Here is an 18442-nt window from a genome sequence, read left to right as displayed (position 1 = left end):
CAACCACTGAGAATTAAATGTATTAAAGAATATGTTGAGCTTTATTAACTAGTACGAAGTGGAAATTGAAAGCTGGGGTGCCCTTTGTATTTAGCACGAGAGCTTGTAGTCAGTGGCTATGACACTTTGGGTGGGCACTCCCTTCTCTTCCTCCAGGCACACAGCTCTTTTTTAGTCCCTTCTCATGGTTCCTCTGCCTGGAATGATGGTCTACATGCTTTGGCATAGCTGCTTCTTACTCTAGCCATTCTCTATAAAAAGGTTCTGTGTTGGTCTATGTGACTCAAGGTTGTATCCCAAATACCTAATTACGAATACCATCACCTGTCACAGTTTGGGATTATTTCTTTGTTTGCTTACTCATTATCTATATATTCTACTAGAAGGTTAGGTTCCATGGAGGCAAGGACCTAATCTTTCTAGTCATGCATGTGCGTGTGTGTGTGTGTGTGTGTGTGTGTGTGTGTGTGTGTGTGTGTGTTTATATGTATGTTTGTGTAGAGAGGCCAGAGTTAAAATGCTCAGTATCTTCCTCTGTCACTTCCCCACTTTATTTTTGGAGACAGAGTCTCTCACTGAATCTGGAACTCACAGAGCCAGAAAAGACTGGATGTCCTGTGAGCCCTAGACATCCCCGTCTCTTCCTCCCTAGCATAAGAATTATTCTCTTAGTTTTTATGTGGATTCTGGAAGATCCAACTCAGGTCTTCATGCTTGCATGGCCAGCACTCTATGAGAAGAAGCCAGTCCTTCTTATACATGCCTATGTCTTCAACATCTGGGGACTGGGTATTTTATGTAGTAAGCACTCAGAATATGCATGCTCATGGTTTGGGGAAAATAAATATTAGGAAAGTATGCATTTGATAAAGGGAGAAGTTGACATCCCCAGCTGTCTCTCTATGTCATAGCTACTCTTATACAGGCTAGTCTTAGCTACCATGACTAGAGTCAGTGAGGCAAAGAGTGGGCTGCCACATGGCTAGGTAGAATTATGGAAGGCAGCAGGTTCCCAAGCAGTATCAGTTGACAAATACTTCCTTCTCTTGTGGTAGAACTAGTATCAAACATCTTTATTTGAAACACTGTCTGTCCTCTGTTTTTTGACTATGATACCCCTTGCCAAATACACATACATTTAGAACTTATTATGTATAAGAGAGTTATCCTAAGTATTAAAGGTGATGAATTTTCTATGAAAATCAGCAGAGAAAGGGGATCCTTATCAAATGTGATGGCTGTGAAGATCTTCTGTTGAAAGTAATACAGGCCCAGCACCAGAGTTGGGGGCGGGGTGGGGGACCAGACAGGATGAAGTGAGAGTTAAGATCAAAGCAGGCTCATCAGGATTGACTTAAGGGTTTTGGAGGGACTGTAAAGACCTGTTGGTAGGATACAGGCTGTTTTACTTTGACTGGTGTTGCTGGGGAGAAAAATAAGCAACTTGAGGTAGATAGGGTTTGTTTTAGCTCACCCTTCCCTCACTGCAGGACAGTCACCATGATGGGGGTTTGACATCATTAGTCAAGAGAAATGAACTCACTGCACACATTCTCGTTTAGCTTGTACACAGCTTTATTTCTCTACTCTTGAAGTGTTCAGGACCACCTGCCTAGGGAATGATGCCTTCCACACTGCTCTCAATAATTCAACACTAATTAATATAATTAAGACAATCCACCACAGCATACTCATAGGTTACATGCCAACCCAAGGCAGAATGCCTATTGATGAGATTCTTTCTAGATGGTTCTAGCTTATCTCAAGTTGACAGGTATAGCCAACTGTCATGGAGATGTTCAAACTCATGAACTTTCTCCTTAATTTGAGGTAGACAGATGCAAGGTTTTCAGTGAACTAGTGGTGTCTTAGGGTTGCTGTTCACAAATGGGAGACCTGGAATGACCAAAGTGGATGCAGAATCCAGAGCTAGAGAGTAAGTCCATTCATTTCCCAGAGTGGATGAGCTTTGGGTAGGCTCTGCCTAGAGCCAATCTGTGTCAACCTTTGTGATGGAGGAAACCAGAAACAAGAGGTCACATGTGGCTATAAGGTCAAACAGTGTTTGATATGGGCTAGACTTCCTACAATTAAGAGTGGGGGCACATATGCTTTTCAGTTTTATGCCTGTGCCTGCATGAAATTGGGTCCTCTGGTGTTTTACCATGGATGGACGGGGTTCATGAGGCCCTGCCTCATCCTGAGGACCTATAGGCAGTTATTTGTTGTTGGCACAGGAGATGGTGTTTTCTTCAGTGGTATAGCCACTGGTGAATTTGCCCATGCTCTATTAGATAACTCGACTAAATCATGAGAACTACTCAGTGACACACACACACACACACACACACACACACACACACACACACACACACACACATAGACCAGAAAGTAGAAAGGGGTTGTGTTGGGAAGAAGGGAGAGGGAGGGGGATGAGACAGGAGGAGGGGGAAAATAACCACAATTCGTTACTGATGTGTGTCAAACTGTTAAAGAATCAACAAACAAAAGACCAATTTGCACAGCCTTTTGTCTATTAGTTCTGTGTCAGCCTACTTGGCTAGTTCGTTTTTGGGGGATAACAGGCAATTTCTGTATTTTCAACTATTTTTGGAATCACCAAAGGTATGCTGAGTTTTATTTAGCAATAGTTAAGGTTACATATGGATATTTATAATTCACATGTAAGTTAGAATCTACTATTCAACAATTCCCACATACATTGTTGCATTCATGTAGTTAAACAACTTCAGCAGTTGAGAAAAAAAAGTCATGTAGAGAGACCAGATGACTTCTCCATGGCCATGTGGCCAAAAGATAAGGAAGCCTAGGCTCAAATCCATTTCTTTTTTAAAATAGAAAAATTTTATTAATTTTTTGAGAATTTTACATGTGCATACAACACATTTTGATTATATTCACCTCCCATTCCTTCCTTTAACTCTCCTAGGTCCTCTTCCATTGTCTCAAAACCTCCCATTTCCTTTTTAAAAAGTAACCCATAGACTCAACGTTGTGCTGCCTGGAAACTCATGGGTGAGGGGACACTGAACATGGTGAAGTCACTAACCAAGACACATTCCCTTTTTGTTGTTTTTTACAATTGATGAAACTTGGAACTTAATATATGTGGTGGATTTGCATTAAGCAAAATTTTTACTCACTCTGGAACCAACAACATCAGTGCAGTTCCTGATGAGCTGTATGTTAAAAGCAGTATTCTGTAAATAGTCACTGATTGTGATGGCATCGTCCACAGTTCACTGACCCTGTCTTCCTAAAAAAGAATGGATCTTCTAATGCTCAAAAATTTTAAATGATGTTTTTAAAGATTTATTTCAAAATGATATGTCTATGTGGCAGTGCATCTGAGTACAGTTGCTCATAGGGGATAGAAGAGGGCATCAGATCCCATAGAGTCAAAGTTATATGTAGTCTTGAGCTGCCAGATATGGGTGCTGGGAACTGATTTTCCAATCCAATCCTACAAGAGCAGTAGGAGCTCCGGACCACCAAGACATCTCTCCAGCTCCTTACATGACATTTGACAATTAATATTGACAATAATGTGCAAGTTTGGGCTTCTCCTTGTTGGGCCTAAGGCTCTGTAATTCTTGGCTATGGTTTTTCTGGGTTTGAGATCATGGGATTTGCAGACAGCACCTGTGTGTATAGAAATAGAATTTTTCTGGCAATAGAAAGAGGACAGGTCTGGAAAAAGTGTGGCGTGATGCAGACCATTTGCTTTTGGCCAGTTTGCTGATTTAACATGCCAGCCAGTCCATTCCTTGACTCTGCAGGCACAACCTATGAAACATACAAGCACCTCCAAAAAGATGACTCAAGTGTGTGCCACCAAGACAAGTCCTGTGACCCGAGAGGTTGACGTTTAGACTTACTATTTGGGTCTGGGTACTTTTTTGGCCTGAGTTTCTGGGAGGAACATTGCAAAATGAAAAGTTTTAAACACTCTGCTTGATCACAAAACACATGTTCACTTTTTGCAGTAGCTGTGGAGACAGACGGGGGATTCTTATAAATTGCAAAGGAAAATACATCACTCACCCATGGAGGGGAAGAAGCAACTGTGTAAAAGGGACTTTGGCAAGAGACTCTCTCTGGACAGCAGTCTTGTGGTAAGTGCTAATATTTACTGACCACTGTATGTGTTTTGGCTTCAGATACCTTATTCTTTGACTGTTATTTCCTGAATGCCCCACTCCTAAAACCCTGATTCCATTTACCACATTAGCAGCATCCTTTGGGATTTGGGCTCATTTATTTTTTACAAACTCAAAAGCCGGCAAATTATTGGAATGTTTGTACAGTGTCTTAATAGGTGAATGCCATAATCTGTCAACATTACATATAATTACATTAATTCTGGCTGAAATAGACATCAGCCTATACAAAAATGTGCCTGTGCCTCGGGTCCACATGCCAGGCCTGTGTGTAACTGCTCCTTCATGTAGTTAACTGTGGATGTAAACTGAACAAAACTTCCAAACAACTTGAGTGCTGAAGAGCCAAGAGAGTGGCTGAGAGCTTCTGGGCTCTAGGCTCATTCCATTCCACATCACATTTTTTTCCTGCGAGTTTTCACTCTGGTGGACATTATTCTTTCTAGAAACTGTATTTAGCACGTGTGCATACTAAATAGGTGCATGTGTGTTTGTGAATGTAGCAAATTCATGTGGAGATCAGAGAACTGCTTTCAGGAGTTTGCCTTCGACCTGATTGAGGCAGAGTCTCTCTCCTTTGGGCTGCTGTGCTGGGTACTCCAGGCTAGCTGGCCCCAGAACTTCCCAGTAGTTCTCCCGTCTCCACATCCCATCTTGTGGTGGCAGTCCTGGAATTTCAGATCCCACTTGGTATGTGGGCTCCGTGTTGTTAGGTTTTCTTGGCAAGCACTTTTCACCAACGGAACCCTCTTGCTGGCCCAGAGGACATCATTCTGAACAGCCTGGTTAGGATTCCTTTTGTGTGTGAGAATCTGGTTAGCTCAAAGAGACTGGTTAAGTCACTGTGCTTAGAAGCTAGGCTTCTTTTCCACAGGCTTTAGATCAGCATACCTAAGTCACCTCTTCTGTTCCCTGGTATATGTGAACACAGGAAGAAACCAGATGAAGGCAGTAGCGTACATAGTACAGTTTGCTCCTTAGGGAACTGTGGATTTCTCTTGGTCCCCTCTTTTGTGTGAGTAACAGGAATGTGCTGTGCTTATAATAACCAGCCTGGAGACAGGTACATGGAACATGGCTGGTAAAACATCTGCTGGATGTTAAGGAGCCTGAGTACCCGAATTCTATTCCAAGTACACGTGTAAAAAATAAAAAAATAAAAATAAATAAATAAATAAAAAGCCAGGTATGACGACAGTGCTGGGAAGTGGAAGCAGGTGACCTCCAAGGCTGTTTGGACAGCTGGCCTAGCTTAATTGGTCAGTTCCAGGCTTGTGAGTGACTCTTCTTCAAACACCAAGGTGGACAGGGGTGCCTGGGGAGTGACACCAAGATTCCCTGCTGATCTACACTTACATACATATGCTCACACACCTGAATATCGATGTCCACCTCTCCCACCCCCCACACACAGTTGACCAATTGGTTATCAGTCATGCTTCTCCAACTTTGCTGAGTCCAGTTTTGCTTTGTTTTTGAAAACTACAGACTTTGTTATTTTTCCTGTGATCATGGCCACTTCCTTTTAAAGCTTTTCATGAGTGAGGTTCTGGGTGCTGAGAAGAGGATTTGCAAAGCATTCCCATGTCACATTCTTCTGTGTGACCCAGAACCTGTGGGCTTAGTGTTGACCAGCATGGTCTTAGAGGCTAGGTCGTTGGAAATGTTTTAAGTGTTCTTCTCTGTGGATGCAACCACACCTCAGACACTAGGTCTTGTGATATCTGCATGGAAAATGGGTAAATGAGGTGTGTGTTCTCATGTGTTCATTCCCCTTTCAACTTCTGGGAAAACTAGTGATACAGGGGTATTATCTCAGCCTCTTTTGCAGGAGAAAATCTTCATGAGCATTGACATGCCAGTCTGGTCTGTCTGCCTTGGCTTAGGCAGAGACAGAGACAGCAACAGCCATATGGTATGATGGGAACAGTTCAAAAACGGATTCTTTGAATCCAGAAATAGCATCCTGGTTGATTGGTTCCCAGGGCCACCTGTTTCTGCTTCCATTCTCAACTAATATGCAAATATCCCATAAAGGCAAACATGCTAAGCTATCATTTTTCAATACTTGATAGTACCAGTCCTTAATAAAAGGCCTTTGGTCAATTCAGAATATGAACCAGAAGAGCAGAATTCCATGGATGCAAACAGAAAGATGTGTATAGTTATTTATTTTGTATGTGTGCACATATTCACATGGCAAGGCATGTATGTGGAGGTAGGGGACAATTTTCTGGAGTCAGTCCTCTCCTTCTGTTATGTGGGTATTGAGGATCAAACTCAGGTCATCAGGCTTGGTAGCAGGTTTGGTGCCTTTTTTCACTAAGCTATTGTGTTGGCAACCACCCTGATTTTTGAGACATGGTCTCTCATTGGCGTGGACTTTCTTTCTTTCTTTCTTTTTTTTTTTTTGGTTTTTTGAGACAGGGTTTCTCTGTATAGCTTTGTGCCTTTCCTGGAACTCATTTCTTAGCCCAGGCTGGCCTCGAACTCACAGAGATCTGCCTGCCTCTGCCTCCCAAGTGCTGGGATTAAAGGCTTGCGCCACCACCGCCTAGTGGCCTGGACTTTCTTTAAATAGATGAGTCTGGCTGGCCAGCAAGCCCTAGAGACCCACCTGTCTCTGCCTCCCCAGCTCTGGGATCACGAGCATGCACCACTAGTGACAGCTTGTTACATGGGTTCTGGGGATCAGGCTCAGGTCCTCTACCTCGTGCACCAAGCACTTTACCAAATGTGCTGTCTTGCTGGCGCCCCTCTGTGTTTTGAGACAAGGCTTCTGACTGGAATTCACCAAGTAGGTTACACTGGCTGCCCAATAAGCCCCAAGGGTCTACCTATCTTTGCTACTCCATCATGGGGATTGTAAACTTGTTCTGGGGAGCTTGGTGCCTTTTGATTGCTTGTTTGTTGTTTTCCATTCACACATTCTGGCAATGGAAGGAACTCAGGTCCTCACGCTTGCAAGTCAAACCAACTGAGCCATCTCCCCAGTTCTGTAAAACTCTTTGGAATCACAGAATGGTAAACTAGGGATGTGTTAGCTGGTCTTTTGCCTAGTAGAAGAAATAGTTAAGACCCAGAGAAGTTACCTGCTTTTCCTAAAGTTAACCAGGAGAATAACACCAGGCCAAGAGCCCAGGTCTCCATCTCTTTTCTGTTCTTTATCCTTCACTAAATCTTAGCCCAGGAAGAGATGTCCCTTGGGGAAACTAGGTGAATGGAAAGGAAACCTGGAGTCTTTACAGCTCAAGAGTCCAGTGCCATAACCATTATGACCAAAATGTCTAAGTTGGGGACTCAGCGGTGATTCCCTCATTTAGACTTCACAGAAGAAATTTCCTCATGGACCCTAAGAATAAGGTGCTATAAACTTTAGTACCCTTTTATTTTACTTAGTCAAATCAAGAAGTATTGAGGTAGAAATTATATTGGTCTTGTGATGGCTTTTAAGTATTTATTTTTAGGCTGGAGGAACCATGGAATGAAGAAACACATCGTGCAGATAAAGAAAAACAAAGAAGAAAAAACAGTTTATGTCCCTTAGTGTCAGTTTAAAGGACTAGGCACAGAGGGGTTTTGAGGTGTGTGTGATGTGTGTATACTTATGTGTGTGTGGTGTGTGTATATTTGTGTGTGCATTTGTGTGTGTGTATGTATACTTATGTGTAGATTTGTGTGTGTGTGTGTGTGTGTGTGTGTGTGTGTGTATAACTGTGTATATGCATGTGAGAGAAAGGGAGAGGCAAGGAGAGGGAGATCTCACACATGTTCACAGTCATAAACTTTAGGTTTTGGTGTTGATGATCTTACTTCATAAATGATCCTCTATAAAGATAAAGTGACATTAAGTGACAGGAAAATGAAAAAAAAAAGTAGGTTCCCAAGTGGAGAGTAAGGCCTGGACAGGAAGGCAGGTGGGGACATTTTCAGGACTGCAGCAGGCAGCCAAATATGCACAGCAGTCTTTTTGGTGGTAACAAAACCTCAGAATCCGAAGCCTCTTTTTGTCCAGACACTTCTCAGCCCTCTGTGTGATGCCTTTTTGATCAGGCCAAGCCTGGCCTCATGCTGTGCTTTTTGATTTGGAGGATCTTTCCCAAGTGCCTCGACATTTGACACTTGGAGTCAGGGTAGCATCCCGTGGAAGAGAAGACTTGGGTTTTTAGATGTATTTTTAAATTGGTATGTGCTGCATGGATGTATGTGTAGGACTTTGAGCACATGAGTGTAGTGCCCATAGAGGCTGAAAGAGGATGTCGGGTCCCCTGGAGCTGGAGTTCTGCCAGCTGGGAGCCTCCTGGTGTGGGTGATAGAAATGGAATGTCGTCCTCTCGAGGGCAGCAAGTGCTTTTAATGACCGAGTCATTTCTCCAGCCCCTGAATGCTCCTTTTTATTTCTTTTTTTAGAACCAGTGCATATTTCAATAGCAGTCCCTTTTGTTGTTTAGTGTGTGTGTGTGTGTGTGTGTGTGTGTGTGTGTGTGTGTGTGTGTGTACAAAAGCACATGTGCAGGTCTGAGGGTAACCTGGTGTTAGCTGGTCCTCACTTTATGCCTGGTGTGAGGCAGGACATCTTGTTCCCCACTGTGTACACCAGGCCTTGAAAATGTAGAAATGTGTCCACCTGCTTTCCGTCAGTACAGGTTGTCTCGGTGCTGAGGATAGATGTGGGGCAAAGGCTAGAAGTCAGAAGATGGAGGACTAGGAGGGTGTACTTAGGACAACTAGTTGCTAGAGGTCTTGAAGGGTCTAGAGCAGAACCCAAGAAGGATAGAGAGCTTGAGGTTTCCAGTAACAGCAGTGCCAAAGACCGGGAGTGGAGATCAGAAGGTCCAGGCAGCAAGCACAGGCCTGTCAGCGGTGGGGGTGGGTGGAATCTAACACCAGAACTACCTTAGCTGGCAGCTCTGGATGTTTGTTTGGCAAATCATACATTGAGGTTAGACCACAATGGTTTCCTTCCCTTAGTAATAGTAGTAGAAATGTATTGAAGTTTAATATGTGCCAGATACTCCACTCGAAGCTTTATGTAGAAATAGTTGGCTAATACAACAACTCTTTAGAGGTAAGAATTCTAGGTATCTCTAGTTTACACATGAAAAATCTGCAGCTTGGTGCATGCCTCAGCTTCCTGGGAGGCATGGGACTGGAGAGTGATGGAGCTGAAATTTCAGTTTGGGTCTGGCTCGGCTTCCTCTAAAGCTCTTTCCGGAAGTGGTACAGAGAGACTCCCTTTGCACCAACCCCCATTTTAGAAAAACACGTGCATTTACTCAAGGAATTATTGCCCAGAGGGGAGTAACTCGGGAGAGGTGGAGCACACCCAGCTCATAGGTAGCTGTCCTTCCTGGCGAGGTACAGCAGCAGGGTTCTAGCCTGATACTCCTCTTTGAGAACTAAGGAGACTTTTTGGCTAGACTGCTGACTGGGGGAGGGAGAGGAGAACCAGCAGAATCTGCCACTTCCAGAGGGAACCCCGTTGTTTTCCTCACCACCAGCCCCTGGTGGCTTCCAGGAGGGTTTTCCTTCCTGGTGGTTTAGGCTTTGTCTGACAGCCCTTCCCCTTTGGTTCTTTTCAGCGGATGGACACAGTAACCACATCTTCAAAGGCTCCCGTGAAAATGCCCTCATCCAGTGCTTTTGAGGCAGTCTTATGCAGGCCAGGCTAGCCTCAAACTTGCTTTCTAATTAGCTTTAGCTACCCACTTGGCATAGCCTAGAGTCACCTGAGAAGGGAGTCTCATTTGAAGGATTGCCCAGCTCAGGTTGACTTGTGGGCATGTTTTGAGCAGGGTGGGAGGGGGGGATTGTCTTGATTATTAATTGATGTTAAAGGGCCCAGCCCACTGTGGGTATCACCGTTTCCTGGGCAGGTGATTCTGGGATTTGTAAGAAAGCTAGCTTAGCATAAGCCTGAGTGATCTAGCTAGTAAGCAGTGTTTCTCCCTAGTTTCTGCTTCAAGTTCATGCTAGAGTTCCTGCCTTGAGGTCCTTCAATGATAGACTGTAAATTTTTAAGTTGACATGAACCCTCTCTCTCCCTAAATTGCGTTTGGTTAGAATGTTTTAACACAGCAGCTGAATGGAGCTAGAACAGTCACTGTATAGATTGACTGCATTTCTGATTCTGCTTCCATCCCCAAGTACTGGGTTTACAGGTGTGTGCCTGGTTTATATACAGTGCTGGGGATGGAATCCAGGGTTTTATGTGTGCTAGGGAGATACTCTACCAGCTTATCAATATGTCTAGCTCCAGAAAATGCCCTTCTTGATTGGATCTTAGTCACCTGATTTAACGGATGCCACATGCACCATTTCTCAAATCTTGACAGTATTGACACTGTAGACCTAATATTCTTTGTGGTAAGTGTGCCCTTTGCCTTGTGGGATGTTTAGTAAAACACCAGCCTTTTACTTGTCAGATGCTCATAACATGTCTTCTGGTCGTGGTTACCAAATCAACCTCCAGACATGACCAGCCCCTGGGAGCAGATTACCCCTGAGGGAGCTAAAGAATAACTTCTTAGAGGACACAGGCCATGTCCTATCCTCGTTTGTGCTCCTAAAGCCTTACACATGGAGCATGCTTAGTGTGATGAACATGGGTTTGAGCTTGTCCATGGGCAGCTATCTGTCCATGATCTCCAGAAACATTAGCATGGGATCCTGGGTATGGAGAGATGTTGTTACTGTTTGTGATGGTTGGAAAGAGAAGATGACATACTACCTATTCTCATGCAAGGATGGTGCTCCCATGTATGTTCTGTGTGCATGTGTGTGTGTACACACATTCCTGTGTGCAGGCACACTGTGTGCATGTGAGTGTGTGTGTGTGTGTGTGTGTGTGTGTGTGTGTGTGTGTGTGTAGAGGTCAGTGGACAGTAGTAGCAGCAGCCCCTCAGCATCATCCATTTTGCTTTTGAGACAAAGTCTCTTACTGGCTTGGAGTTCATCAAATGGTTCAGCTGGCTGCCAATGACTCCCAAGTCTTTGAATTGGCGGAAATACTTTACATTAATGTGTGTTTGTACATTTTAGGGGAAAGTCCATATAGTGTCATAAAATTCTCCAGGGCATCTGTGACCTAAGAATGGTATGGCGGTTTGACTGCACTGAGTGCTCCCAGAGCATCTGTTCTTGAACCACTTTCCTTCAGGGAACATGGGACAGGCCTCTAGTCCCTGACCTCCGTCAGCAACTGTATTTAGCTAGAGCAGTGAGTGCTGCCTGTCAGTATCTGATGTTGTGGTTCTATGCATCCTTGGAGTCTCTGAGATCAGTAAATCAAAATAGAAACTAGACATGTTTTGAAAGCGTGTGCAGATGCTGTGTTATTGATGAGGTGGGGGATGATCCTGCTTCCTCAGCAGGAATAAGGACAAGTGGGTGGAGATGTTTGCTAGGCATGCTCCCTGTTTCCTTATGGCACTGAGATCTGCTTGTCATCTTCCTGGTGTCTCACCATCTTTCAGTAACCGGCATTATCAGAGCCTCCGAGTTTCCATGGCAACTAAGTTTCTTGCATTTCCCTATGGCAGCCCTGTACCTTTTCATGGCAGGCTCTCCAGTGCTTTGTCCATAACAACAGGTAGAGTGTTGATCAGTCTCTTTGGGAACAGGTCCTCAAATCCCCCAGGCTCTGGGGCATCCTTCTGGCGTGCTTGTTTTTAGGGTATTCTTCCCACTTATTGTTTTGGAATGTTCTCTTGATGCCTGTTTTCAGGATGTACCCCCTACATCCTCATTTCCAGGGTGCTCATGCAATGGGACTGTTTTGGGATGTGCTGTATACCAGCAGTGAGACATTCTTCCTGTGTGCCTTTTCTTCATCTGTGGTCTCAGGAATTGAGCACCTGGTAGGTGAAGCACCATGGCATGAGGGCTGAGAAATGCAAAGCGGGCTTTCTGCTAATTGGTGTAACAGTTTAGGATATTCAGTGGTCACAGTCCTGAATGCACAGATGCACACCGCAGGCCAAATGACAGCATTTATGGAGTTCGGAAGACACCGCATCGTTGGTCAAGTGCTTACCACACAGGCATACAGGCCTGAGTTCAGTGTGTAGAGCCCAAGTAAAAGAGCCAGGCATAGTGGCACAGATCTGTAATGCCATCCCTTGAGAGGTAGAGGTAGGTGGATTCCTGGGTCTCACTGGCTGACCAGTGTATCCTAATCAGCGAGTTCCAGGCCACTGAGAGACCCTACCTCGAAAGTCAGTTAGACATGTCCTGAGGATGACCCTTGAGGTTGACCTATGGCTTCTGCAAGCATCTGTGCACACCCCCCACCCCTCTCACTCGCTCTTTCTTTCTCAGAAATCAGAGAGAAGTTACCTTTCTGCTCTTATTGATAAAAAGTTCTTAGCACAAAGAGAAGGACTTTGGCTTTTCACTTTACCACACTGGCCTGAATTTAATCTGTGGTGTTCCTGCACTCCCTGTAGCAAAAGTTTATTGAGAAAGCCACAGAGCCTTTAAAAACTGCCTCCCATATGCTTGGTTTATTTTGTGGAAGTTTCTAGGCCATAGATAAGCCCTACTGTAACCCTGAATCATTTCCCCACTTTTCTGCTCTCCCCTCTGGCCACCACTGTTTATTCTCTCCCTAACATCTTTTTTTCCTGTCTCTTGGTGCAAGGCAGTGTGCATCACACAGCTATATTATTGGGATTCTTCACTCCCATTGCTTTACCTGTGGAAGTTGTTCCAGCTGTATGTATATCAGTGTCATCATCAGGATCCCAGATGTTACATGCTGACTTCCCTTTCTATACTGTTGTTTATTATCAGCTAATATTTATGAAACACCCACAGGGGTCCCAGCTTATACTGCCTTGGCTCAGCTTAGCCAGTATTCATGATCTCTCTGCCAGTTTTGTCCACAGCCCTCATCTCCAGCCCAATTTCAATTATTATTTCGAGAGCCAATCCAGGGGCATCATATTTGAACATTCCAGTTAACACCAGATGCGCAGAGCGAGTCTCCTTCTCATGGACCAGTTTTACAATTCTCTTTGGTCCGAGATCCCTTCTATAGGCCCCAATGGAGGGTTCTCCTGGTTCCTTTACATTCTATGTCATTCCAGATGTTTCCTTCTCATAAATTTCCATTCCTTAATGAGGCTTAATGGATCATAATTGCCCATTTCTGAAGGTGCCTCCGAGGGTCTCCCACCTTCCGCCTTTCGGCACCTCTTCGGTCCTTGGTTTTAAGTAGCTGTCTTCAACCTGGTAGATTTCCTAATGCAGTTAATTCGCAGACTGCTTTGTGCACATGGCTGTGTTGAGGGAAATAAAATCATTTGGTCTGGTGAATTCTAGGATCCATCTGTCAGAGCTGGCGCTGTGAGGAGCTTGGGGGCTGTTGGCTTTTTATAAGGGAAGCTTTTGTCGGAGGCCTGCCATCTTTGGAGGTGGAATCGCTCAGAGGCCTGGCAGTAACCCAGTGTGAGTGGGCACCGTTGTGGGACAGAAGTGCTTGTAGACATCAGTGAGTCGCCCTGGGATGAAGCTCCTGCTGTCACTCTATTTTCCTCCTGTGGTGTCCCAGCTGGCCCTGTGAGTGTGGGAGGCGGTGATGTGGACAGGGCAGGCCCTGGGGTAGTAAGGGGCTGTTGAGGATCTTGTGGGCCAGATAGGATGGGTTCTGGAGCCTGCTTGGTGAATTTGACAAGGATGGAGGGAAGCAGAGATGGGGGGGGGGAGAGAGAGAGAGAGAGAGAGAGAGAGAGGGAGGGAGAGGGAAGGGAGGGTGGGAGGGAGAGGGAAGGGAGGGAGGGAGGGAAGGGAGGGAGGGAGAGGAGAAGGAGATAAGGAATGAAGAAGGGGAGGAGGAAGGGAGATACTTGTGTGAGACATTTCTCATCCTTTAGCAGGATCTGAAGAAACCCCCAGCCTAGGGGTCACACTGGTGTTTTTGTCAGTTTTCTGTCGGTTGGGAGGGAAACATGGGACACTCAGGTCAGATGACAGGAGGGGAAAGAGGAGGTGGCAGGCAGGGACGCGGGAAGCACATCAGGAACCACAGGACCCTGCATCATTGAGGAGAAGCCATTGCCATCCCAGCAATCACTGTGCCACCCTAGTAACCCGAGGCTTGAGGCAGTAAACGCCACCTCAGGTGGAGGGACTGATGCCAGGGTTGTCCCTAGCAGCAGATCAGGATGTTGGCACTCATCTTTCCTCTCCTGCCATTGGCTGAGTCCATCTGGAAGTCAGAGGGACAGGTGCCCTGGTTCCAACCCTGGGGGCAGTGTGAGGAGGGGAAGTGTGGAAGGTGGATTCATTTAGGAGGGCTGAGAGAGTGAACCTGGGCCAAGAAGGAAACCAAGTACAGACAGATATGTGCGTATGTGTGGTGTGTGTGCGTGCGTGCGTGCGTGCGTGCGTGTGTGTGTGTGTGTGTATGCCCAGTTAGCTGTGGAAAGAAGATTGGCAGCATTGGTCTTACTTAGGGGCAGTGACTCTCTGCCTTATTTTTGACCCAGGTCTTTTTCTCCTACCCAGAACTTGCCAGTTTAGCACTTGGCCTGTTGATCTATCTCCCTAGCCCCATAGCCTCTTGTGTGTTCATTCATTTGTTTTTTGAGACAGGCTCTCACTGTGCAGCCCTGACTGTTCTAGAACTCACTGTGTAGAGCAGGTTGGTCTTGAACACAGAGAGATTCGCCTACCTGTCCTGAGTGCTGGGAGTAAGGGCTGCCTCTGCTTCCTGAGTGTGTGCCGCAATTGAAGGCAGGCACCACCACACCCAGCAGTCCATTTTTAATGCGGTGTTTGAAGTGAGTTTCTGCATGTGGTTTTTCAACCTGGTACCTTGGGCTATTTGCCTGAACTCGATCCTGGCGAGACATCTTCAGAACTCAGGTCCTATGCACCTGTGATTTTGATCTTTTCCCTGCAGGGTCCTGGATGGTGATGCCTGGTGCAGAGCTGTGTACCTGTGGATGTCACTGACTATACAACGGGGTGATCTATTAGATTGGTCACATCATTAGGATTCTGAATTCTTGGGCTAGGGAGATGGCAGTGTGTTTGAAGCCCTTGTTGAGTGAGCTCAGATCCCCAGCAACCATGTAAAAAGCCAGGTGTGAGGACAGATGCTTGTAATCCCAGTGATAATAGGGAGGTAGCGGCAGGCAGATCCCTGGGGTTCACTGGCCAGCCTAGTGTACTTGGTGACTCCCAGGGTAATAAGAAACCTTGTCTCTACAAAGGTTGATGGTATCTCAGGAGTGACAACCCGGGTTGGCTCCTGGACTCCACATGCATGTGCACACACATACACCACATGTACATCCACACACATCAACATGAACATACTCACAATAATAATTAAATGAAGGAATAAGTATCTTGTACAGATATGCATTGCCCTGCCTGTATGAGCCTGGCTATCTTGCCTGCCTTCTCTGAGCCTCCATACTCACATAAAAAGACATAGTTATCTCTCCCTCCATGGCCAAGGGGAAGAAGCAAGGGAAGTCACTTCCGGCACATGCATCACTGAGCTGCCTTGAATTCCCTCTTCTCTGTATTATGAACACAAGATGGAGGCTCTCTTTGCCTGCATATAGAAGGGGGAATTCAGAAAAGGCAGGTTTTTTTCCCTTTGCTTTTTAAATATACATATATGGTCTTTAAGAAAGAGAATGGTATAACGAGAATGCCCTCAGCCAGAAATGTCCATCCGGTTCCTTGCTTCAGGTTGTCTCTTGCCAAGCCCAGAATTCCTTTCTTCTTACTCCAGTTGCTCGGGAGTTCCCTATTAATGATTATGCCAGCCCTTTTAATATGGAACATTGTATTTTTTTTTTTTCTGGAACTTTTGGGCTTCTGCCCTCATAGCTGAATTCTTGCCAGTGACTATTTATAACAGGCAGTTTTATTCCAGAGTCTTCCAACAGTGCCCATGGTCTTCCAAGCACATGCACAATAACTGGCTGTGCCCTGGGTCCTGCTGAGTCTTTCTTCCAGGGCCCCTGCGGAGGAATCAGACTAGCAGCCTGGGCTGTGAAGCGCCTCTTTGTTTGTCTGTTTTCAGTTGCTCTGAGCTATGCCAACTCGGAGCAGTGGGAGATAGATGGGTTTTGGGGGAGGACCCGGAGAACGTTTCCCATCTAGCTTACCCCCTTTACTTTACTGGGGGAGGAGCGGAGGACAACTTGGAGGGGTCGAAGTAGAAAAAAGTTTTCCACTACATAAAGAGAAAGGGGAAGCAGGGTTGCAGTGGCATTGTGCCAGGGCCCAGGAATGCGCCAACCCTGGGAATTGGCCCTTGGCCAGCCCCCTCAGTGGCTGCTGACTTGGGAAAACAGGCTCTCTGGAATGTAGACAATGGCCTTTTGGATAGCTCAGCTTTTGAAAGTTTGGCTTTTGTTTTCTTATTACCAAAGGTAACATTTACTGGGCACCTATGTGTGCACACCAGAAGATAAAATGCATGATTGGGAGTCCCTGTAACTTAACCAGGCCAAAGCACCAGGGTTCTGGTTAATATAGAAAGCCTGCATCTAATTAGGGTCTAATCCTCTACTGGGGCATGCTGCAGCTACCTCAGACGTGAGTGCTGAGCAGCACAGAATTCTAGAATTCGAGTTAGTTTTAAGTGTTAAGCTGAGCTGTAAATAAAGTTAGTTTACCCCATTGCCATTTGGTTGAGAAAAGTCTTTGTTATAGACCAGGTGTGTTCTGGCTGAAAGAAAGAAACCAAGACTCAGTGCTTGCTTTAGGATAGAGTAGCCTTGATCTGCACAGAACACTGTTGTCTGGAAAGGAAAGAAAATGGTTAGTGATAACACACACACACACACACACACACACACTTACACACACACACACACACACACACACACGCACCCTTTAATATGTGATCTAGTAGTAGGGAATGGTGGTGATAATGTTATTTATTTTTTAAGATTTATTTTTGTTATTTGTGTGGAGGTTTTTTGTGTCTGTGTTAGTATATGCTATATGTTTGTGGGTACCCATGGGGGCCAGAAGAAAGTATAGATTCCAGGGGCTGGAGTTACAGGTAATTGTGAGCCATCCAATAAGGGTGCTGGGATGCAAACTTGAGTTCTCTGGAAGAGCAGCAACTACTTTTAATGGCTGAGCCATCTCCTCAGATGCCAAATGGGGCTGTTTCAACAATCACTGATTTTGTTCTATGAGGAGTCTATCACTAGGTCACACAAGCGTGAGGATCTGGGTTCAGTCCCCTAGAAACTCTCTGGAAACGGCCATAGTCCCAGCACTGGAGAGGCAGACACAGCGAGGCTTCAGGGCTTGCTGGCCAGCCAGGCTTACCAAGTCCATGCGGTCCAGGTTCAGTGAAACACACTATCTCAGAAAATAAGGAGGGTCCACAGAAGGGTTAGCACGTTAAGGAGATTGGCTCACCAGTCTGAGGACCTGAGATCCACTCCTGGAACCCATGGAAAGCTGAAAGGAGAGAATCAACTTTACAAAGTTATGTGCTGTCTTGTTAATGCACGGCACACACATCTCCCACAGCATGCATGTACATGCAGTATTAATAATAAATAAAACAAAACTAACATAGAGAGCTATTAAGGAAGACACTTGACATCAGCCTCTGGTCTCTACATGTGTGCACAACGTACGTGTGTATACGTATGCACGCATTATAAAAATAAATGGCCGTTCCATTATGTCTAAACAAGGAGGTAGAATAGCATCCTCATTATACCAGTGACTTGTCCCAGGTCACATGACTCCAAGCTGCAAGGTCTATCTTCCTGCATAGTGTGTGCTGCTTATGTCTGTGATACTCACATCTCTATTGCCTACTTTCAAAGTAAGGGGTTTTCTGGCTTCCGTTTGTTGCTATGGCGATGTGTGGGTGACTGCCAGGATACAACAGGGCCTGGTACCAGAGCTTCAGTGGTCATTTTACAATGGCTTCTCTCAAAGCAGGAAGGTCCTTTTCAGCTTGGAGGCCATCAATGCAGATAGTGTGTTCTCCCTTGTACAAACCTTTCTCTGCACTGTGGTGAGGTGCTATGGGAGGATTCTGTGTAAAGGGGATGAGTAGCGGGGATGAGTGGGGTAACTTCTCTGAGAGTGTCTTGGGAAGAGCTATAGCCCTCCCCCTTTGCTGTCAACCCCCCCATACCTCCTCTTGAGAAAGTTCTATTTGTGAGGAGTCCAGCTGTATAAAAGACTTATCAGCTGCTCTTCTCTCTTCTAGAAGGATTCTCCACCTAACAAAGGGCTCAGGGAAGATTTCTTTAAAT

At 45.4% G+C, this 18442-nt stretch overlaps 1 protein-coding gene across 1 annotated transcript in view; it reads left to right on the top strand.

Moving 5' to 3' along the window:
* Nckap5 (NCK associated protein 5) overlaps positions 1-18442 on the top strand; it is a 918845-nt gene that overhangs the window by 117515 nt on the left and 782888 nt on the right. Inside the window, exon 2 of the mRNA XM_036202994.1 lies at positions 4008-4136. Within this exon, the coding sequence (XP_036058887.1) occupies positions 4068-4136 (69 nt within the window). The 5' untranslated portion in view covers positions 4008-4067. The remainder of the gene's footprint in view (positions 1-4007; positions 4137-18442) is intronic.

The sequence above is a fragment of the Onychomys torridus genome, chromosome 11, assembly GCF_903995425.1.
Source record: "Onychomys torridus chromosome 11, mOncTor1.1, whole genome shotgun sequence".
NCBI classification, from domain to species: domain Eukaryota; kingdom Metazoa; phylum Chordata; class Mammalia; order Rodentia; family Cricetidae; genus Onychomys; species Onychomys torridus.
The sequence above is the reverse complement of the archived record's forward strand: the minus strand, read 5'-3'. Positions and strand labels throughout refer to the sequence as shown.